The sequence below is a fragment of the Nerophis ophidion genome, linkage group LG03, assembly GCF_033978795.1.
Source record: "Nerophis ophidion isolate RoL-2023_Sa linkage group LG03, RoL_Noph_v1.0, whole genome shotgun sequence".
NCBI classification, from domain to species: Eukaryota; Metazoa; Chordata; class Actinopteri; order Syngnathiformes; family Syngnathidae; genus Nerophis; species Nerophis ophidion.
In genome coordinates this window covers 64452166-64476833 of record NC_084613.1, presented here as the reverse complement: position 1 = coordinate 64476833, position 24668 = coordinate 64452166, and the positions used below count along the sequence as shown (strand labels likewise).

The following is a 24668-nucleotide window of genomic DNA, read 5'->3' as shown; positions in this document are numbered from 1 at the left end:
AGGCTTCGGTTTCAGATACTGGAACAAGTTTGTTGTGCTGCTGCCTTATTTGAAACAAACTTTGCAGCGTGTAGTCACCTGTTCGATGCCTGTGGTCGGAAAACCAGAGTACTGACAACACTTTTCTTTTCTAAGGAATAAACGTCTCGCTCTCGTAAGCATTTGCCATGTTTTGTTATGTGTGCCACTAAAAAAATTAAGGGAACGGCGAAATCTATGGAAGCTCCTAATGGGCGAAAAGTATACCAGAGCTAGAGGAGAAAAAAAAACTATTTTTTATTTTTTTAGATCGTCTGAAACAAAAAACTTAAACGTATCGATAAAATCGATTCATAGCCCAGGCCTAAGATAGAGGCGTTCGTAAATCGAAGTTCCACTGTAACAGCAACACGTTGCTAGGCTATTTTATATGTTGAATAAAAACAAAATCCTCAAACAGATATATAGATTATTGACAGATAATTTGCAGAGATCCAGATATAGTAGCGAAGCCAGCTTTTACAAAAAAGTAAACATATTACAAGTCAACAAGCCAATTTTAAATAATATGGGACTTTTAAGTGCTACTATTCAAATCTTTATTAAAGTGATTAATTAGAATCATCTGTTACGTGACATCTGATAGGGATGGCGTGGCGCAGTGGGAGAGTGGCCGTGCGCAACCCGGGGGTCACTGGTTCAAATCCCACCTAGAACCAACCTCGTCACGTCCGTTGTGTCCTGAGCAAGACACTTCACCCTTGCTCCTGATGGGTGCTGGTTGGCGCCTTGCATGGCAGCTCCCTCCATCAGTGTGTGAATGTGTGTGTGAATGGGTAAATGTGGAAGTAGTGTCAAAGCGCTTTGAGTACCTTGAAGGTAGAAAAGCGCTATACAAGTACAACCCATTTATTTATTTATTATATCTACATTATAAGAACATCATAACCCAGTGGCAGGAAAATACATAGAATGTCTGCAGAGTTTGCATTATTAGCTGTGCACCTGTCAGGAGACTATAATTTATGATACAGAAATGTACTGTTTTGCAGCTGTGCCTGAATAAAAGCGCAATCAAAGGGCTTGATAACAGATTGTCTCAAATAGTGAGGACTATTTTTGCAGCAACAAGACTAAATACTGAGCACTACAGTGGATCTGTTTTCAGATGAGAGGGTTGTTGTCAATGCCCCACACTTTGGGTCTCGTTGTAAATTTTTTAAAGGCCAAAAGTAATGATGATGATCCCAGTAAAGAACAACAGAATGTAGAATTTTAAAACATATTCATAGTCTCCCTGCATTGACAAAGTCACCTTGTTTTTGAGGGATTAATGAGGAGTCCTTAGTGAGACTTCACAGTAAGCTTGGGTAAATCATTCTTGGATGCAGTTCGAAAGCTCTATCATTTAGCATGGCAAGGTGCAGTCAAACATGTTAATCAAAATGACATACAATGTCAACCGAGAGGTTTTTAGGCTCAACGCAAACACAATTCCAGCTGTGAGTCACCTTGCCAGAAAATATTTTAATGCCTGGTACAAGTGAATGCACTTAAGATGCGCTTAAGGACAGAACCATCTTAACTGCATCCTTTTTGGGATTTGTTTCTGCATGACCACATTCAGTGAAATTGTTTTTAGAAACCAGCAAATGGCAGTTCAAGCTTTAGACAGACATCTTCAAGGACAGGTAGGAGGGGACATTTTTAACTAAGATCAATACTTCCCACTGAGTGTCATCTCAGCCCTCAGGGCAAGTGTCACCTTCCACTTCGAACACAGCTTGTGTGGCCAATGGTCACATACGCTAAAACGATATGCTGGTACTGAATAGTTTCACCTCAATAAAACAGCAACTAAAAAAGAGAAATCTCACCAGAAAATGTATTTTTAGCCTGACCTTTTAAAGACATCTTGAAACTCAAAAAGAACTCTCAAAGTAAACAACTTTATTGTTTCCGTTTAAACACATGCATGGTTAGTTTAATTTTGAGCATGCACATGTGCATACCGAACAAAACAACAAAGGTGGAACAAAGCGATATTTGCATTGTTGTTTGCTATAATGCAAGAGAGAGTCTTGATAAATACAATTATTTAGCCAATCAAATATATTGATTAATTTGATAAGACAAAAAAATATTTTCATTATGTTGCTTTGATTAACTGTATAATGAGTGAAACTAATACAAATTGATAAAATCTTTACCACATGGATTGCCCAGTTTTCGAAGCCAAGGACCCCAAAATTGAAAGATGGACCGGGGGACCCCTGGGGAGTGAAATTACTTCCAAAACTCCACAAACACACAGAAATGTTTTTAGTCACACCCAACGATTTGCACATAAATGAAAACATTTCTCTGATTAAAACATTTTTCGCCAGTTAAAAAAATTATATTTTTTGCAAGTATAAAACTATTTGCAAGTATAAAACACATTTTAAAAAGAAGTTAAAAAAAATAAAAGATTTAAAAGATTCAGAAAATTTAAAAAACACATTTTCTTCCATTAAGAAAACGGTTCGCAAGTATAAAAACAATTCTCTTCAATTTACAACTTTCGGCAAAAGTATTCCACCCTTTCGGCAGTAATATTCCACCCTGCACGATCCACACACTTGCACACTATGAGAACCCATAATTCGTACTCTACAACAACAGGTGGTACTGCTGAGTGAATTTAAGGTCATCAAAGCTTTTTGCGCATGGTTCTGTACGCGAAAAATAAACAAAGAACAAGAAGCAGGGTAGGGAGTAAAATGGCGGAGAGAAGAGAGGGGAAACAAGCTCAACCTGTGGGTTATTTTATTATCCCCTCATTGTAAATCATGCAATGTTACTGTATCTATTAATGTCTGTGTGTTATGTCGTTAAGCTGTTATGGTCAGCTGAGAAGACAGAGAGACAGGAAAAGTAGCTCTGACGGCCTTATATTTACTTGCCAGCACCACCTATTGTTGTGGAGTACAAAATACAGGTGCTCTGAGTGTGTGGATCATGCAGGGTGGAATATTACTTACAAAAAAGTGGAGTATTCCTGCCAAAAGTTTCAACTTTAAGAAAATTGTTTTGATACTTGCAAATCGTTTTTTTATTTGAAGAAAATTGTTTTTGTACTTGCAAATCATATTTTTACTTGCAGAGAATTGTTTTTTTTTTACTTGCAAATTATTGGGCATGAGTAAAAACATTTTTTTTTGTGTGTGTTTGTGGCATTTTGGCGGTAGTTTCACTCCATTGACTCCCTACTATACAGCTTGTATAAAATTGTGTTTTAAATTGAACTGTTCCTAAAATGTACCTTGTTAACCCGTGGTTTCTGAAGTGGAGAGTATGCTTACCTCTCTTCTGCTAGTGTTTTTCCTTTTCGCAGCCAATCACAAGGAACCTGACAGAGCCTTGTGATTAGCACAGCTGCGATAGGTGCGGGTCCCCCTCGTTGGAGGGACAGGTAAATAAAACAAGTTTGAAAATCGCTCTTTTGTGTCACTGAAGGTGTGCATTGCTAACTAAAATATGTTTTCTGCCTACATTTATTTGTTCCCTACAATCAATAAAGTACTATCTAGCTATCTATGTGTTGGATCAATTTTATTGTGTATTTAGAGACATTTAATTTTGTGGGAAATTGCACAAGGACTATGAAAAATGTTCCAAGAAAGACTAATAAACCGAAAATTTCCCAACCAAGTTTGTTAATTTTCTCAACGTATTTAGTCAAACACCCATGCTCAGTTCCTTAATTCAGTTAAGTGTAGACAGTAAGGTCATGCTTTTCAGTGACACAAAGGGGGGTCGAAGATCCTCTTACTGGATAAACAGGTTTTTTACCACTCTGGTTTTACAAGCACCAGCACACACAAGTGCACATATGCACACACACACACACACACACAGAGAAAAACTCAGTGAATGGCGCCTAATAACCACTTGTTTAAGACCACTTGCCCAATTAAATCTGTGTTGGGTGCAAATTGGGTGTAAAAAGAGAACACTTTACATAAAAACTACAGATGGCTTGAGCTATGAACTTGTGTTTACAAAAGGTTAAGGGTAAGGTTAAGGTTGCGGCTGGTTAAAAGGAGCAATACGTACTAATTTCCTCGATACTCATTTTTCAATGTGAGTGTCGTCGCCTCCTCTGCCATTACTTAATGGTTGAGAATGTGTTATAAGGTTGTGCCTATGAATATTCTCATTTATTCAGGTCATACATTCTTTGGGTAATGATCGTACTTGGATGTAAAGGGTTATCTGTTATTTCACTTCCAGTTTATGTGACATCATGCATGTTCACTTCCTGTTGAACAGAGTTAGTGTGTTTCTGTTTCAAATTGAAATTGTTGGGTTTATTGATAGCTTTGTGGAAAAAACAGCACATCATTACAAGTACAAGTTCAGATAGGGGACTGATGTTTCGTAATGGGGAAAGACGTTAATGTATGTTGTTTACATGTTAGCATATAAGCTAGCTATCAAGCTGGTGCCAGTCAGTCCGTCCGTATCAAAATGCAGTTATGAATGATGGTTCTTTTATAGTTTTGATTTAATACAGTAATACTAACCGTCTGGAGTTTTACAGCAATTATCATTACTATCGTTTATTTGTAGTACAAGCAGCCGTACAAACCAATGCAAAAAAGTGATTGCGCTTGCAGACCGCCTCGCTCACCAAGCAGGCACATTTTAAAACAAACACCAAACTTTGATATGAACTTAAAAGCACCGCCTCACATCACATAGAGTCAAAGACGCTTAATAAAGGACAAGATGATTCACCGACGACTTGGTGATTTGTTCAGGGCTCCCGTCCAAAGGCAAAACCTAGTAACTCACTTCTAGCTGATTTTGAGAAAAATGAAAAACAATCTATCTTGATGCTGTCTTACAAAGATCTACAAAGTCATCAAACGTATAGATGTTTTTTTGAGCTTTCATTTTCTTGCCGATTGAGCCATGAATTGAATCTGCTCTCATGAACGTGTGCCCTTTCTCCAGATATTTTATCACAATCTCGGGTGGGCCCCATTCTGCGTTTGCACATTGGGCAAGAGCCGTGTACAGCGTCCAGTTTTTATTTTGACCTCCACAGTTATCTGCCCAAGAGAGTATGCAAGGGGAAGAATCAAGAACAATACATTTAATGAAGGTGCTTGCAACATCCAGAGCCAATCTTCCAAATATCCCCTCGTGCCATAATATCACATAATCAGGTTGACCGTCGGCCCCCATTCGTGCAAATGTCTCATTAAAGACAATAAGGCGACTGACAAAGAAGCTCCGATTGGTCCCTTGAGATAATTTTTTTGCCATTTTTACAACTTTTATCCGCAAATGGAGCTTTTTAATGAAAGTGATACATTTAAGATGTACTTTTGCGAGAATAGGTTAAAAACTTTTGAAGGGTGGCCATTTGACGAAGACTGCGCCTGCACACCGGAAAACATGGCAAAGGCTGGCTTCATTTACACGCCTGTCGACAACAGCCCAGATGCTGCCACGTGTTTCTTCTGCCTCAAGGAGTTGGAGGGCTGGGAGCCGGACGATGACCCACAGAAAGAGCACAAATCGCATTCACCCTCGTGTCACTTCTTGGCCCTGAAGAAGAAAGTAGAGGAGCTGCCTTTGAACGAGTTCTTGAAGCTCCACCAGGCGAGGCACAAGCGCCTCATCAGCAAAAACTGTAACGAGGCCGTCGACAAGTTTGAGGTGGCTGCAAGATTGGTGAAATCGGAAATTCTCAAGATGGAAATGGGCAAATAAGACATTGGGTGTGTATGTAAATATGTACAGCATTTGTTTTGTGTTAGCTATACTTTGCCGTTTTTATTCGTAAATTGTGGACGGTATTTTTTATTTTACTTATACATTGTACCTTTCAGTTTAAGGTTTACTTAGTGCGGTCTCAGTGCATGTTTTTTTTACCATATTTGATTACCCATATAAGTTTTCATGTAGGGACGGCGTGGCGCAGTGGGAGAGTGGCCGTGCACAACCCGAGGGTCCCTGGTTCAATTCCCACCTAGTACCAACTTCGTCACGTCCGTTGTGTCCTGAGCAAGACACTTCACCCTTGCTCCTGATGGGTCTTGGTTGGCGCCTTGCATGGCAGCTCCCTCCATCAGTGTGTGAATGTGTGTGTGAATGGGTAAATGTGGAAGTAGTGTCAAAGCGCTTTGAGTACCTTGAAGGTAGAAAAGCGCTATACAAGTACAACCCATTAGGTTTTTCTGTTGTATCTACGCGTTTATGTGGTAGTTGCTAGGTCCTGCCATGTGCGTAACAGCTTACTTACGGAACAAATTACAATATTGCATACACTAATGTATAGCATATCACCTAGGAACTCCAAAATTATTATCAGCTCAGTTTTGACCAAAATTTAGTTACTGGGTTTTGCCTTTGGACAGGAGATGGTGTACTCCGCCTACCGCTCGAATGCAGCTTGCTGAGATAGACTCCAGCACCCCCTGTGACCCCGAAAGGGTGAAGCGGTAGAAAATGGATGGATGGATGATTCACCCAATTCTTTTCATTCTGCTATACAGGGGTTCGGATATTTTTATATTTCCCACAATGATTTGCATTATTTCAACAGGTTTTACCTCCCGTGCAAACACTTCCGTCTCCGTGCTTCCCTTGACACACAACACCTCATTCTCCGCCAATCCGCCTTCAGGCACGGACGGTGTGTTTGAGATCATGGAAAAAATAAAACTAAAATCAAAACCACACGAACATAAAACATTACAACCAGCAGCTCGATACAGTATGAATGGATACATATGTATATATATAGCCTATTATTTGTGCTCTATTGACAAGTGATGCACTGAAATTTGGCTGCCAAAAACAGACTTTGATCACCAAAAACAGTGCTGCCTAAACAGGATGTTTTGATCATGTAAACAAGACGCACGCGATTCTCTGGAGCTTACTTATCATGTCTGCGATGTGGACGTACTTTACTATATCCCAGATACACCCTATCTACAAAATGGGAAAATATCAAGAGAACAGTGGCGACTTTTAAGGCGAGAAAGTCCAACTGGAGCAGCAGCGCCAATCAAGTGTGACGGCATACTTGCTGCCGCTGGCTTTTCATCGGAGAGATTGAGGTACAACATTCTATAATAACATCAGAAAAAGATGATACATGAGTTGCTAGTCGTTTTTAATAAATAAAAAGTCACAAAGTCTGTAGACACTTGAAAAATTCTCAACAAAGTACAATGTACAAGAAGCAGCAACAATTGAAAACATAGTAAAACGATATAGTATAAAATTATGATACTAATTAATAACACTACTAATTAATAACACTGACTCAGTGGCCTAGACCTACTCAGTGGCCTAGTGGTTAGAGTGTCCGCCCTGAGATCGGTAGGTTGTGAGTTCAAACCCCGGCCGAGTCATACCAAAGACTATAAAAATGGGACCCATTGCCTCCTTGCTTGGCACTCAGCATCAAGGGTTGGTATTGTGGGTTAAATCACCATAAATGATTCCCAGGCGCGGTACCGCTGCTGCTCACTGATCCCCTCACTTACCAGGGGCTGATCAAGGAGATGGGTCAAATGCAGAGGACAAATTTCACCACACCTAGTGTGTGTGACAATCATTGGTACTTTAACTTTAACACACCATCCATCCATCCATTTTTTACCACTTATTTTCTTTGGGGTCGCAGGGGGCGCTGGTGCCTATCTCAGCTACAATCAAGCAAAAAGCGGGGTACACCCTGGACAAGTCGCCACCTCATCGCATGGCTTAATAACACACATTTCTTTTAAATGTATGTACTCTATACATTTTCTTAGCCTTTTTCAAGAAAATCATATTATCGTGGTAAATGTACCCCGCCTTCCTCCCGAATGAAGCTGAGATAGGCTCCAGTACCCCCCGTGACCCCAAAATGGGACAACCGGTCGAAAATGGATGGATAGATTATACAATGATGTGATGGTGACCACGCCCCAACCGACAAGGGTATATTGGTAATGTAGAGGAAACTCTGCACTCCTATTAAAGGATCTTTGGGTTTAAAAGAAAATACTTCTATTGGCTTGAGATACACATTTCTCGTATATTTAGAAATTTTAAAAAGAAACCTAATGGAGGGAAGACTTTGCTTCTGATTGCTCCCCTGGTTATGTTCGTTGTTAGCACTACTTCCACCTGACTTGGCAATCCTAAGCAAACAAGCCATCTGGTAGAGCAGATTTGCACATTAATCACACATTACTAACACAAATTAATCTCCTTTGTTTACAAATTACACTAAGAAAAACCTTTGTGAAAACCAAACAGCCGCATTGTCATCAATTAAAGGATTTACCTTCCCTTTAGGCTGCTCAAGCATCACTGCACAAAGTAGGATGAGAGTAATCACGTTCTTTAGCTTACTGCTTTAAAACAAAGCAACATAAAACTAGACATTATATCAAGAAAAATTCATTTTCTACCGCTTGACACTCTCGGGGTTGTGGTGGTCTGGAGCCTATCCCACCTGCTCTATGGCGGAAGGCTTGGTACACCCTGGACAAGTCGCCACCTCATCGAAGGGCCAACACTGATAGACAACATTCATAATCACATTCACACACTAGGGCCAATTTAGGCCCTGTCTACAATAAGCCTGATAACTCCTTAAACAAATAATTATTTAGCATAAGCCCCGTATCAATCAGCCCCACTAAACAATCGTTTAAGGTCCCCCTGCTTGGATAATTTTTTTACACGGGTAAGTGCGCCCTTTATTTCTTGAATCTCTGTCTCTTAACTTTGTATGGACTCATCGATCGTTTACAAACTGAGCTCGGAGAGGAAGTGACACCAGAAAGACCGCGCGCCACACAGGAAGTGATGTCAGAAAGAACGCGCCACAGCCAGCTTAATAATAAAGTAGTTTCATGACTCTGAGCTAGCCACTGGAAATATGGAGGCGAGTCATTCAGACATGCCTGTGTTTCTCCTTTGGTCTATACAGACGCTTGTGGAAATCACACATGAATACCGTAAGAGAAAGCGATTGCAGCTATTTCGGATACAACACTTCACAGACGGCAAGAGAACTTTCAAATGTCCAGGTCAGCTGTGATTCTACTTACCAAAATACTTTGTCCACTTGTCAAAGGAGAGACAAGGAGAATGCGGGCTCCGGTGGGTGTCATAAAAAAGATAGTGTGTGCTTTGTATTACCTGGCCGATTAGAGAAAACCACAAAAAACAGCTTTTGAAATGGCAAAGCAGACTGTATCAGTTATTGTCCGCCATGTATGTCGTAGACTCAACGTCTAGGTTCAGAGTATATACGTTTGTAAGTCACCAAAAACCAATGGACAATGAAGGTGAAGGCAAAAGAGTGAGGAGTGTCCTGACCAGATATCTAAGTTGATTGAAAATGTTCTTCATCACATTGTTTACTTTCACATGTCCATTAAAGATTTGATTAATTTATGATGTCTCAGGTGTGATTCACTACAACAAGACCCCACAGCACACTGGATTCCAGTTAATTGAAATACCATAACAGATAAGTTTAATTTAATTTGAGAACTTGCACACAAAGCAACACTGGTGGTGACTATGACGTGCATATTTTCCGCGCATATAATAAGTTGCGTTGCGCCAGCGGACGGAGGGGGGGAGGGGGTCTTAAACGACCATTGTGTGTGTGTGGATAAGGATAAAGTTAGGTGGTATTTACCCTGGATAACCTTAGTGTAGAAGGGGCCTTAGTGATGCTAATCAACCTATCCCCAGGTGCATGTCTTTGGAGGTGGGGGGAAGCTGGAGTACCCATAGGGAACCCACACAGTCACAGGGAGAATATGCAAACTCCACAAGAAAGACCCTGAGCCCAGGACTTTCTTGCTGTGAGCACCGCTGTGCTAGCCCTCCATCTCTCAAAATGATATGGTCACTCAATATAGCCTTAGAAAACGCTGCAATCATACTATCCTCAACTCATAGCTCAAAGGTAAAATGTATGGCAAAAGATATAAGGAATCTTATATATGGTCTCACTATTTTAAACTCTAATACATACATATATTTAACAACATTATATATTAATGTATGATTGTAGGCAACCAGAATGAATCCAGAAGCATCTTTCAGTTGTGTGTGAGATTTTGTGTACAATGGAATTTTGATTTACAAACCTCTCATTTTACAAACATTTTGATGAAGAACCACATACAAAATAGAAATATACTTTGGTGTACAAACCTTGTCTCAGTGTACCTGCAAAACACAGCCATTTTGTGACAGGCAGTACATCGATTCTGGGAGAAGGCAGAGATCACCGTGCTCATTCAATCATCAGAGCAGTGCTGTTGTTAGATAGTGTGCTAACTTCTTCTTTGTGTGCTTTAAGGGTTGTTGTTTTTTAGGGGGCGGGGGAGCCTTAGCATTTTTCAAACTATGCTTGCTCAATATGAGTCCGAAGAGAGCAATTGTAAAGCGATGTGAGGTTGGATGCATTCAGTAGGAATCCACAGCGTTGTCGACACTGCCTTGCCTTCCCGTCTTTGGCTAAAGATTAACCAACAAATGAAGACCGTTCCACTTTTGTTGTTATTTTGGTTTTGTTATTCAATAGGGATGTGAGCACCCTTGTAGAAAAAAAAAGAGGAACATTTTTATCAGCAGGAAGTGCTGCCAACCAAACTGGAAAGAACATTTAGAAAATCTAGACGACATATCCTGCAATTGGGTGCATTTCTACACAAAATTTTACTTTTAGATGTATTCTTTGATTCATCCACCAACCTCTTTTGGGTGTCTTTTTTACTCTTACATGTGCCGTGTAATGTACCAGAGAATGTTTGGTTTTTTTAATAAATTATTTACGAGTATAAATATGATTTAAAATGTAATGTAAAATTATATAATATGTATGCAAATAACTCAGAAAACAGTACCCACTCTATCCTGCATTCTCTCGTACGGCTACGTTAGCACCTAACGTAGCCCAGTATGCTACCTCTCTGCCCTGCGAGGGTGGACACGCATGTGACGTATGACGTGACGTATGTCAGAATGTGCGCCTGCTTGTCTGTGAGGAGAGACAGGAAACAGTGAGAAGAGCCTGAATGCCAGCAGCTAAAAGCAACTGCGCGAGAAGGTATACTCGAATATTACGATATAGTCATTTTCTATATCGCACAGAGACAAACCCGCGATATATCGTATATATCGATATATTGCCCAGCCCTATACCACAGACTATACAATTGTGACTAATTACCTCCCTGCTTGGCACTCAGCATCAAGGGTTGAAATTGGGGTTTAAATCACCAAAATGATTGCCGAGCGCAGCCACTGCTGCTGCTCCCTGCTCCCCTCACCTCCAAGGGGGTTGAACAAGGGGATGGGTGAAAAGCAGAGGGTAATTTCAACACACCTAAAGTGTGTGTGTGACTATCAGTGGTACTTTAACTTGAACTTTAATGTTCCTAAATCAAGATAGACTTTTAAAACCTTTCGACACCAGAAGACATCAGGGGAGGTGCAGCAGCTGGAGAAAAACAAAGAACTGTATAAATTGATTTGAAGTTAATTCTGTAAGAGAATAAACTAATTCTGGTGTGAACAGAATATTGCTAAAAATATTAGCCCCAAAATAATAATGTTTTGGTGAAGTAGTGTAAGTCCCAATTGTATTATATAATCTGAGAGGAGCCCTGCCATAAAAATGGTTCAACATTTAAATAATATTCCCAGCGACATGAACTTGAAAGGATGAGCACTGCACAGTACATGAGTACGTCAGCATCCCTGATTGTTTCTGGGCCAAAAAGACAATGAATCAAAGCATTCCCCATGCAGACCGCCACATAATTGCTAAAACGGGCCCTAATGAACGAGCTTGTGTTACGCTAACAATAAGGCCTTGTGTTGGGCAAGCCAAAGCACCTGCAGGTCAATGTGAAACAACAACAGAAGAATAACAGTTGAGCAGAGCCAACAGCCACACGTTGAATTCTAGTAACTTTTCCACTTCACAGACCAGCAGTCAAATCCACACATTTAAAGAACTCTGAAAAAAACGATGAATGCGCGGTTAGGTGATGATGCCAGCGAAACACCTGACAGCAGTATGAACACTGGTTTAAAAGTAAAAATAAATCACCTGGCATCTCCAAGGTGTGGAGGCTCAGGCTGCTTAAAAGGAGGTTGACACTGAGTTAAGATGTGGATTAGCCTGGTTTTCCAAAAAAATAAAGCAGATCTTGTCTCAACAAGATTGTTTATACAACGAAACCTGAAAGCTCTGAGTACAGCAGATTCTCTCAAGTGGAGGTAGCAAAATTCAGAATTAGACCAAAATATAGTTAAAAAATATGTCTGTAAAATAGCACGAAAACCTGGAGTTCAAATGTGAGACAGCAGGTTCTCCCAAGACCAGTGATAAAAACATTAAACATTTGCCTGTTTTGCTTTTTCTTTGGCTTTTTGTGACCGACTAATTGGACAAGATTGTTTACTTTTTGATGTTCCTCAGTAATTTTCTTGCTCACAAGGGAAAATATTCACTCAGAAAAAGCAAGGACCAACTGCCTCACTTCACATGTCACCACTTTATAGAGCAGGAAGACACTAACACACATAACAGTACACACACCGCCTGCATACTCGCTCGTGTGGGAAATTCTATTTTTACCAGCAAGCTGGGCGAGGCGCTGGCATGGAGCACACAAAGTCGGGAAACCCCAACAAAGAGGAGGAGAAAAGACGGGGAACAAAAGCGGAAGCGTCTCTTCTCCGGAGGACCTGCATGCTATAGCCTAAAGAAAATACAGAAGAAAGCGTGCACAAACACAAACACACACGCACACACACACACACACGTGTCTTCTCTTAGCAGAGAGTGATCGATCTTTACTTGGAGGAATGTGACACGGAGGTGTCTACAACTGGAAGTAAACCCACGTGATGTCACATAAACCAGACGTTAGGGATGTGAATCTTACAACAACTCACAATTCTATTGAAATTCTTGGGGTGAAATTTCAATTCAACACGAGTCTCAACTAAAATCGATTCTCGCAATGTATTATTTTATATAAAAAAATGTATAAAACCTTTTTGAAACAGGTTACAAACACTCGTATTTGCTGCTGGCGTATTTGCGCAGCGAGTAAGCGCAGATTTGATCTAAAAAATGTATTCCTGAAAAAAAAAATGTTTCTTTGAAAATTATGAATTAATCTAAAATCATAATAAAGAAGGAATCGTGATTCGAATGTGGGTCAAAGTTTTTCCGCAGCCCTACCGGTCGTGCACCACTCGTTTTTCTTTTAAAATACACTCTACAACCTTTAAAATTTAAAACAGAAGACGATAAACATATTGAAACACTCAAAAAGAAAATAGTATGGCTCTCAAAAACACAAAAATATTTAATGTTTCTTGTCTATTCTTTTTTAATAAAACTTGGTTAAAATATTTCCGTGTGTATATGTACTTCTAGGGCACCTTCAACATCCATCCATCCATTTTCTACCGCTTTTGCCCCTTTGGGTTCGCGGGGGGCGCTGGTGCCTATCTCAGCTACAATCGGGCTGAGATAGGTCCAGGTACACCCTGGACAAGTCGCCACCTCCTCACAGGGCCAACACAGATAGACAGACAACATTCACACTCACATTAACACACTAGGGCCAATTTAGTGTTACCAATCAACCTATCCCCAGGTGCATGTCTTTGGAAGTGGGAGGAAGCCGGAGTACCCGGAGGGAACCCACGCATTCATGGGGAGAACATGCAAACTCCACACAGGAAGATCCCAGGCCCGGGATTGAACCCTGACTACTCAGGACCTTCGTATCGTGAGGCAGACACACTAACCCCTCTACCACCGTGAAGCCCGCACCTTCAATGTGAAATGTTCATATCCCTTTGGACAATTATGCAAATGTGCTCTTTAGAGCAGGGGTCTTCAACTTTGTCCAAGCCAAGGACCCCTAAAGTAAAGGAGCGATGTAGTGGGGATCCACTATTTATATATCTAGTAAACACATTCCGTTTTATATTAAACTGGTTGTAAAGGGACCTTTTCAACAAAGATACAGAGATATTAAAATGATAGCAGTCGTGCCGCTAATCACTAGCCGACAACTAGCATGCTAATTGCTAGCTGGCAACCAGAGCGCTAATCGCTACCTGGCATACAGTCCGCGAATTGCGGGCTGGCAAAACGTCCGCAATTCGCCATCTGGCAACTAGAGCCCCAATCACTAGCTGGCAACTGGAGTGCTAATCCCAAGCTAGTTATCCATCCAGCTATCTTAATGCCAAAATTGATATAATAATACCGTTGTTTTATGTATTTATTCTATCCATGCAGTGCCATTTACAAACAACACTACAGTGTTGGATCAAATGGTAAATGGGTTATACTTGTATAGCGCTTTCCTACCTTCAAGGTACTCAAAGCGCTTTGACACTACTTCCACATTCACCCATTCACACACACATTCACACACTGATGGAGGGAGCTGCCATTCAAGGCGCTAACCAGCACCCATCAGGAGCAAAGGTGAAGTGTCTTGCTCAGGACACAACGGATGTGACATGGTTGGTACTAGGTGGGGATTGAACCAGGGACCCTCAGGTTGCGCACGGCCACTCTCGCCACGCCGTCTTTAATATATATATATATATATATATATATATATATATATATATATGTATGTGTGCGTGTGTGTATGTGTATATATGTATGTATATTTATTAGGAGTGTAACAGTACACAAAAACTTCTGTTCGGTACGTACCTCGGTTCAGAGGTCACGGTTCGGTTAATTTTCGGTAGAGTAAGAAAATAACAAAATATACTGTGTGGAGTTTGTATGTCCTCCCCGTGAATGCGTGGGTTCCCTCCGGGTACTCCAGCTTCCTCCCACTTCCAAAGACATGCACCTGGGAATAGGTTGATAGGCCCTAGTGTGTGAATGTGAATGTGAGTGTGAATGTTGTCTGCCTATCTGTGTTGGCCCTACGATGAGGTGGCGACTTGTCCAGGGTGTACACCGCCTTCCGCCCGATTGTAGATGAGATAGGCAACAGCGCCCCCCGCGACCCCAAAAGGGAATAAGCGGTAGGAAATGTATATATATATATATATATATATATATATATATATATATATATATATATATATATATATATATATATATATATACATACATACATATATAAATGAATATCTATACATATATATGTATATGTACACAGTATATACATATACATACACACATATGTGTGTGTGTGTGTATTTATGTGTGTATGTATATATGTATGTATATTTATTAGGGGTGTAACGGTACACAAAAATTTCGGTTCGGTACGTACCTCGGTTCAGAGGTCACCGTTTGGTTCATTTTCGGTACAGTAAGAAAATAACAAAATATTCATTTTTTGGTTATTTATATATACAAATTTGATAAATCTTCCACCAAAAATATTTTTCTTAGTGGAATATTTGATGTGAAGTAATCGGAATCTTGGATCGGTCAAAAATTCATAATAACATTGATTTTGATTCAATATTATGTTTTGAGCAATGACAGTTTGAAAAAAAAAACTGCTTTGTTTTATTAGTCAACGTTGCAACTTTTTCTAAATTACATTTAGCCTTTAAACTTTTTATTTCACTTTTGTTTACGTTTTTGTTTATTTTAATAGTATTTTTAGAATGTGCCGTGGGCCTTTAAATCATTAGCTGTGGCGGCAAATGGCCTCCGGAGCACACTTTTGACAGCCCTGCTATAAATAATAAAAAATTAAATCTGATAAATCTATGGATAAAAAGCAGAGCCTGGCGGCGCATGCGCGTTTATCATAACTCTCTCGCTCTCTCTGTCTCTGCCCCTCCCTCACGAATGTTGCTGCGCACACAATTTTTCTTATCTTTTAACCCCATCTTAACCCTGGACGTAAATTGAAAATACATGCAACCCTAACATAAAAAGACGGACATTTGAGGCATTTGAGAAACTCCACCTGAACAGCTCCGCAAAAGAGGATATATCCGATGAAAAGAGGAGGTATGGTCAGTCTATCGTAGCCCGGTCGCTGCAAGCATGCCGTGTGTTGTTGTTTTTTTGATTGATTGAAACTTTTATTAGTAGATGAAGTGAAGTGAATCATATTTATATAGCGCTTTTCTCTAGTGACTCAAAGCGCTTTACATAGTGAAACCCAATATCTAAGTTACATTTAAACCAGTGTGGGTGGCACTGGGAGCATGTGGGTAAAGTGTCTTGCCCAAGGACACAACGGCAGTGACTAGGATGGTGGAAGCGGGAATCAAACCTGCAACCCTCAAGTTGCTGGCACAGCCACTCTACCAACCGAGCTATACACAGTACAGTACATATTCCGTACAATTGACCACTAAATGGTAACACCCAAATAAGTTTTTCAACTTGTTTAAGTCGGAGTCCACGTAAATCCATTCGTAGTGCATTGTTTACACAACGTGTGGTGTGCTACTTAATATGTCCGTGTGGAACTCGTTCGGTACACCTCCGAACCAAACCGAAACCTCCTTACCAAAACCGTTCAATACAAATAGACGTACTGTTACACCCCTAATATTTGTATATATATACATTTACATACACTAGGGGTGTAAAGGTACACAAAATTTTCGGTTCGGTACGTACCTTGGTTTAGAGGTCACGGTTCGGTTCATTTTCGGTACAGTAAGAAAACAACAAAATATAAATTTTTGGGTTATTTATTCACCAAATCTGTAAACAATGGCTTTATCCTTTTAACATTTAGAACACTATAATAATTCTTCCCACGTTAATCAACATTAAAGTGCATCAAGTTGTTGCTTTGATTAAATGAAATGAAAAAACCTTTCTTCTACATATAAAAAGTGCAACATTAAACAGTTACAAGTCAACTCATCATGCTTAATTTATTACAGCATTTGGGAAGCCTGTAGTTGACTTTTATTATGTAAATGTTATATTTTTGTCAACATGGGATAGCAGGGACCCTGCCATTCAAAACTAGGCTGCTACATTAGTAATGATTAATGTAACTATTGCTGAAAAAATAGTACAATAGCAATAGGAGAGACCATTCATTCCTAAACACCATGGAGTTCAATGAAATAACAGACAGACAGGGCTTTGCTGCCCCTAACACACGCACACACACACACACACACACACACACAGCAAAATGAGCTAACGTTACGCTAAAAGCTACTTAGCCTTCACCTCAAGCCTATACTGTGAGCTAGCTGAGCTGCAGTTAAAGTTTCTAGAAGGGCAACGGGCTCATAGTGATGTTTGTAATAGTTGTGACTGGGATGTGTTTTTTATAATTTGGGGTTAGTACCCTGTCTGCTGCTCCCCTGCTAAACGAATATCTGCTTGACGCTAAAGCATTGACTACATCGCTCTGAATACACACTGCTGATTGGCTGTTACATCGCTCTGACTACGCAGTGCTGATTGGCTGTTACATCGCTCTGAATGCGCACTGCTGATTGGCTGTTACATTGCTCTGAATACGCACTGCTGATTGGCTTTGTATGTAACCAATCAGATGGTTGTGTGGGCGGGACAAGACTTGCTGCTGAGACAGAGGCAGAAAGCAGAGCAGCTTGTGAAGACTTCTGCCTACAAACTCGTTCGGTACGCTTGCGTGGCGTAACCCCCGTACCGAAACGGTTCAACACAAATACATGTACCGTTACACCTCTAACATACACACATATATATGTATGTGTATATATATATATATATATATATATATATATATATATATACACATATATATATATATATATATATACATACATATATATATATATATATACATACATATATATATATATATACATACATATATATATATATATATATATATATATATATATATATATGCATACATGTATATGTGTATACATACATACATACGTGCATATATATATAGAGCGTCTCCCACGACCCTGAAGGGAATAAGCTTTAGGAAATGGATATATATATATATATATATATATATATATATATATATATATATATATATATATACATATACATATTCCACGGGCAATGATTGACTGAAAGATGGTGCACATGATGTTGATGGAAAAATGCATCGTGAGCGGGTAGGAGACACAGAGAGTAAAAAGCGGTGGTAAATAGATTAGAAAGGACATATTTTTTTTTAAATATATATTTTATTTTTTTTTTTTTTTTAAATTTGGGACTTCCTGCGGGCCGGACTTTGGACGCGGGCGGTCCGCATCCGGCCCACGGACAGTAGTTTGGGGACCACTGGCGTAGCTAATGTTGCATTGTGCGTGTGCTATGGTTAAATAATGCAATAATAAAAACGTTAATGAGTGGGGTTATAGTCCTGTTCTTCTTGTTATTTACCAGAATAATTCCAGTGTAACATGCAGACATTATTTGCATGGCCACAAGGTCCACACTCACCTCCTCGAGGGCAGCCACGGTGTTCCTGCAGTGGGACATCCTGGTGGTAAAGTTGGAGGCGGTGGGTGACTTGTAGTCCTCGTTGGTCTCCACCACAAACTCTGACACGGTGATTTGATCGGGCATGACTGCCGGTATCACTCTCCAATTACACAGAAGCGTTCTTTTCCCAACTCCCAAACGGTTTTCGGCAGGTTCAAATCAGCGGTAGTAGAGTCCTCGGCGGCCTGGGCTGACAGTGGACCATGTCTGGGTGGACTCGGACGGAGGCTCGGTCCCAACACGGTGCTCCTACGAAATAGGACAGTTTCTTCTCTCGACTGCCTTTCAGTGGTAATACTACCGCTACATCAGGTTTAGCGGCTGTGCCTCTGTTGAAAAGATACGCTTATGTTCCCTCCGCTTGGTCTATTGTCCTCTCTCGTTGTCCGAATGTCCGACTTGAGGGTCGGGCGGCTTCACTCCAGAGAGCCCCGGGAAATCAACAAGAAGCCGCTTCATCCTCGAGCGCATGAAATCCACATAGAGGAGGGAATTCAATGGAGCGTCATCAGCCAATAGAAAACGGCGGTGTGAAGCTGGAAGCCAATCAGGATCCAGAGTAGGCATATACTTGTGCTACATTCAAATGCCCTACATGAACTGTTGTAATTCTAAAAACTCAAAGAAAACACTCCAGAAACTTGACTGAAAAAGCCTCAAGTTCAAATGTGTAAAAATAGCTTTTGTATCTTATTTTACTTTTTTGTTATTTTTTTTACAATCCCCAATTTATCTTTAAGTTTTGTTTGTAATAGCGAAATATTCCGTTTGTACCTGAAAGCAGCTTCACCATTGCTTTCTTGATACATCGATACAGTGAGTGTACTGTTATATTACAAGTGCATTTCAATACATTTCAATATGTTGCACTACTTATTTGAATTCAGAAGTTAAATTTAAAGGCTCATAATATATTTGTACATTTGCTGATTAGAGCACGAACTAGTAGTTACAATACAATTTTTTTAACAATCTGTACAATTTTATTAAATTGTTTTGTTGTTCTTGTGAGATGTATAAATACAAATATTTTTAAACAATACATATTTATATCCGTTGTGGTGAAGAAGGAGCTGAGCCGGAAGGTAAAGCTCTCAATTTACCGGTCGATCTACGTTCCCATCCTCACCTATGGTCATGAGCTTTGGGTCGTGACCGAAAGGATAAGATCACGGGTACAAGCGGCCGAAATTAGTTTCCTCCGCCGTGTGGCGGGGCTCTCCCTTAGAGATAGGGTGAGAAGCTCTGCCATCCGGGAGGAACTCAAAGTAAAGCCGCTGCTCCTCCACATCAAGAGGAGCCAGATGAGGTGGTTTGGGCATCTGGTCAGGATGCCACCCAAACGCCTCCCTAGGGAGGTGTTTAGGGCACGTCCAACCGGTAGGAGGCCACGGAGAAGACCCAGGACACGTTGGGAAGACTATGTTTCCCGGCTGGCCTGGGAACGCCTCGGGATCCCCCGGGAAGAGTTGGACGAAGTGGCTGGGGAGGGGGAAGTCTGGGCTTCCCTGCTTAGGCTGCTACCCCCGCGACCCGACCTCAGATAAGCGGAAGAAGATGGATGGATGGATGGATGGATGGATGGATGGATGGACATATTTTTTGGGAATATTGTAGTGAATATATGGAATATATTTCACTTTTTGACGTGAACCATTGAAATACATTTAAAATGTATTGCACTGCAGGGAGATAACATGGAGATTTGAACCACAAGAGACAAAATGGAAACAATATTCATTATGATATTGTCTTTCATGCGCTCATAGAATACCTAAAATACATGTCTCAATAATGTCAGTATTGCTCAATACACATACAGAATAGAGTGCTTTATTTGTCCCTTGAGAGAAATTATAGTTAAGTACACTTTCTAATCTAGTACCTAAATGCATTGGTACACATTGATTCTGATGCATATTTCAAAGCGGATGTTTACTGCTGTATGGTTAAAAAAAAAAAAAAAAGAAACAGGATGAACTGGTTCTGCACTAAAGCTGGTACCAAGACAAATACATGTCACCTCCCTGTGCTGCGTTACTTCCTAAACAAAATATGTTTCACATAAACGACATAAATACTTGCTTTCATTTTCCCTTGGCTGCAGATGTTTCCAAACTAGCAGTACATGCTGTTAAATGAAGCGCCAAACACCCAGGCTGACCCCATCCGGCCAGCAGACCTCATAATCCCTTATGAAATTAACATGCAAAACAGCTCCCACCTTGCACCCTGACAAACATCTGCAATACAGAGTCACTGTGTTGGCACATGCTATTTTAAGTTCAGCTCCACCAATAAATAGAATTAATAAGCAACTGGTATAAAAAGTTAATAGTGCTTCAATGACCGCAAGGGGGCAAAAGGTCAAATACACCACTGTTAAAGATTCAAGGGAATTGCCGTTTCGACTTTCTACTTTCGATGGTAGCTCACCACCTTACTCTATGGGAGTAAAAAGGAAATCCTTTGTTATCCGTGCCATAAAACTGTCAATAACTCCTCACAAAGAGGGAGGGGGAGGGCAGGAGATAGTCAGAAGATGGGAGGCGTGGCATAGGGAAATTAGGCAATATATGAATTTCTGCCTTGGATATGATTGCACATATAATTTTTAATTCATACTGTTATTGCGTACTATTTTTTAGTTGTTTGCTCTGCGTGCTGTGCTTCTTTTGCCAATGTCTTGTATACTGTATGTAGTGCTGCTGCTATTGTAACCTTAATATGTCTGTAGGCCCACACCAAAGGATCAATAAAGTTATGTGAATACATATATACATACTGTATATATACATTTATATTTGCTTTAGGGGATTTTAAAAGATAAAATAAAATAAAATCCCCTGATGAGCAGGGAAACCTGGGAAACAGGCTTGTAGGGATGATATAGCCTCTTGTGTTTTTTCCTGACTTAACGTATATTCCGCTCTACCTCGGTATTGAGCACTGTATAACAAATAAACCACAGAAACCTCGACTATAAATATATATTTATATATACATTTATATTTATATATACATACATATATACAGTATATGTATACATATATGTTAGGGCTGTGAATCTTTGGGTGTCCCACGATTCGATTCAATATCGATTCTTGAGGTCACGATTCGATAATATATCGATTTTTTCGATTCGATTCTCGATTCAAAAACGATATTTTTCCGATTCAAAACGATTCTGTATTCATTCAATACATAGGATTTCAGCAGGATCTACCCCAGTCTGCTGATATGCAAGCAGAGTAGTAGATTTAAAAAAAAAAAACTTTTATAATTGTAAAGGACAATGTTTTATCAACTGATTGCAATAATGTAAATTGGTTTTAGTTATTAAACGAACCAAAAATATGACTTATTTTATCTTTGTGAAAACATTGGACACAGTGTGTTGTCAAGCTTATGAGATGCGATGCAAGTATAAGCAAGCCACTGTGACACTATTTTTATTTTATTTTTTTTTATAAATGTCTAATGATAATGTCAGTGAGGGATTTTTAATCACTGCTATGCTGAAATTATAATTAAAATTGATACTGTTGTTGATAATATTCATTTTTGTTTCACTACTTTTGGTTTGTTCTGTGTCGTGTTTGTGTCTCCTCTCAATTGCTCTGTTTATTGCAGTTCTGAGTGTTGTTGGGTCAGGTTTGGTTTTGGAATTGGATTGCATTGTTATGGTATTGCTGTGTAGTGGTTTGTTGGATTGATTAAAAAAAATCAATTAAAAAAAAAGAAAATCGATTTGTTAAAAATGAGAATCGATTCTGAATCGCACAAAGTAAACGATTCGATTCGTATTCGAATCAATTTTTCCCCACACCTCTAATATATATATATATATATATATATATATATATATATATATATATATATATATATATATATATATATACAAAAAAAATCCAAAACCAATGATGTGTATATTTTGAACAAAAACAGAATACAATGATTTGCAAATCTTTTTCAACCTATATTTAATTGAATAGACTGCTAAGACAAGATACTTAACGTTCGGACTGAAAAACTTTATTTTTTGCAAATATTAGCTCATTTGGAATTTGATGCCTGAAACATGTTTAAAAAAAGCCGGTAGAAGTGGCAAAAAAAACTGAGAAAGTTGAGGAATGCCCATCAAACACTTATTTGGAACATCCCACAGGTGAACAGGCTAATTGGGAACAGGTGGGTGCCATGATTGGGTACAAAAGCAGCTTTTACAAAAGGCTCAGCTATTCACGTGAGCAAATTGTAGAACAGTTTAAGAACAACATTTTTCAACGAGCTATTGCAAGGAATTTAGGGATTTCACCATCTACGGTCCGTAATATCATCAAAAGGTTGAGAGAATCTGTAGAAATCACTGCACGTGAGCGATGATATTACGGACCTTCGATCCCTCAGATGGTACTGCATCAAAAAGCGACATCAGTGTGTAAGAGATATCACCACATTTGCTCAAAAACACAAAAAAAAACCCACCGTCAGTAACTACAGTTCGTCGCTACAACTGTAAGTGCAAGTTAAAACTCTAATATGCAAAGCCAAAGCCATATATCAACAACACACAGAAACGCCCCGGGCTTTGTTGGGCCCGGCTCATCTGAGAAGGACTGATGCAAAGTGGAATAGTGTTCTGTGGTCTGACGAGTCCACATTTCAAATTGTTTTTGAAAACTGCGGACGTTGTGTCCTCCAGATCAAAGAGAAAAATAACCTTCCAGACTGTTATGGGCGCAAAGTTCAAAAGCCAGCATCTGTGATGGTATGGGGGTGTATTAGTGCCCAAGGCATGGGTAACTTACACATCTGTGAAGGCTCCATTAATGCTGAACCATGGACGCCCCTGCTTATTTCAGCAAGACAATGCCAAGCCACATGTTACAACAGCGTGGCTTCTTAGAAAAAGAGAGTGGGTACTAACCTGGCCTGCCTTTAGTCCAGACCTGTCTTCCATTGAAAATGTGTGGTGCAATATGAAGCGTAAAATACCACAATGGAGACCTCGGACTGTTGAACAACTTAAGCTGAACATCAAGCAAGAAAAGCAAAGAATTCCACCTGAAAAGCTTAAACAATTGGTTTCCTCAGTTCCCAGATGTTTACTGAGTATTGTTAAAAGGCAGGGCCATGTAACAGAGTCAAAAAAATGCCCCTGTGCCAACTTATTTGCAAAGTGTCGCTTCCATTAAATTCTAAGTTAATGATTATTTGCACAAAAAAAAAAATAAGTTTCTCAGTTCGAACATGAAATATATTTTCTTTGCAGTCTATTCATTTGAATATAAGTTGAAAAGGAATCGCAAATCATTGTATTCTGTTTTGATTTATGAATTACACAGCGTGCCAACTTCACTGGTTTTGGGTTTTGTATTATAATGCACACATAAATACTGCAATTTAGTTCGTATCCTTCTAGGTCAAAAACCATTCCTTTTTTAGCATCCATCCATGTTTCTGATATAGCGATAATTTTGAAAGATTTGTTGAATTGTTCCAAAAAATGCTTCACTTTGTTGTAGATGGCAAACAATTTTCTGTTGTTTTTGTTATATTTTTATCTGAATAATAAGAACAATTATTCCTGGTGTGAAAGACAACATTTGTATCTGGATCTATATCCTTATCTAATTCCGGACTATGCTACTGAAGGTTTTCAGTACCATACTTTCCTGTTCTCCAGTGTTGCTCTCTGAATATCTTTAAGTGTCGATGAATGAAGATCATCTTGTTGGGTAATCCCTTGGAGCGTTGCAATTTTGTAGTCGAATGTCAATGTTTGTTTTCCGTCAGATTCCATTATCGTTGTTGTTGTTGTTGTAGTTGCTGGGTGTTCTGATATTCATCCAAATCCTTGATGTCATTGACAACAGAGATATAATTGTGGCAAGGCACAGATCTGGCCAAGGTTAGGAAATAATTTCTGCAGCACTCAAGGTTCCTGAGAGCACAATGGCCTCCATAATCCTTATATGGAAGAAGTTTGGGATGACCACAACTTTTCATTGACCTGGCCATCCTGCCAAACTGTGTAATCTTGGGAGAAGAGCCTTAGTGAGAGAGGTAAAGAAGAACCAAAATATCACTGGGGCTGAGCTTCAGGGTTGCAGTAGAGAGACGGGAGAAAGTTCCACCAAGTCAACTATTGCTGCAGACCTCCACC

General features: G+C 39.7%; 2 protein-coding genes across 5 annotated transcripts in view; one reads left to right on the top strand and one right to left on the bottom strand.

Moving 5' to 3' along the window:
- asap2a (ArfGAP with SH3 domain, ankyrin repeat and PH domain 2a) overlaps nucleotides 1-18972 on the bottom strand; it is a 116731-nt gene extending 97759 nt beyond the window's left edge. For all 4 annotated transcript variants that reach the window (XR_009806207.1, XM_061895871.1, XM_061895873.1 and 1 more), the window contains exon 1: nucleotides 18458-18972. Coding sequence is in view for 3 of the 4 variants with exons in the window: in XM_061895871.1 (XP_061751855.1) it covers nucleotides 18458-18583 (126 nt within the window). In the remaining variant the exon portion in view is untranslated. The remainder of the gene's footprint in view (nucleotides 1-18457) is intronic.
- Nucleotides 5290-6152, top strand: LOC133549944 (baculoviral IAP repeat-containing protein 5.2-like). Its single transcript, XM_061895875.1, has 2 exons — nucleotides 5290-5753; nucleotides 5941-6152. The coding sequence occupies exon 1, from the start codon at nucleotides 5317-5319 to the stop codon at nucleotides 5743-5745; it is 429 nt and encodes a 142-aa protein (XP_061751859.1). The 5' UTR covers nucleotides 5290-5316; the 3' UTR covers nucleotides 5746-5753; nucleotides 5941-6152.
- Nucleotides 18973-24668: the final 5696 nt, after the last annotated feature.

Excerpts from the sequence above, each read along its gene's own strand:
- LOC133549944 (XM_061895875.1), top strand. The coding sequence starts at position 5,317 with ATGGAGCTTTTTAATGAAAGTGATACATTTAAGATGTACTTTTGCGAG.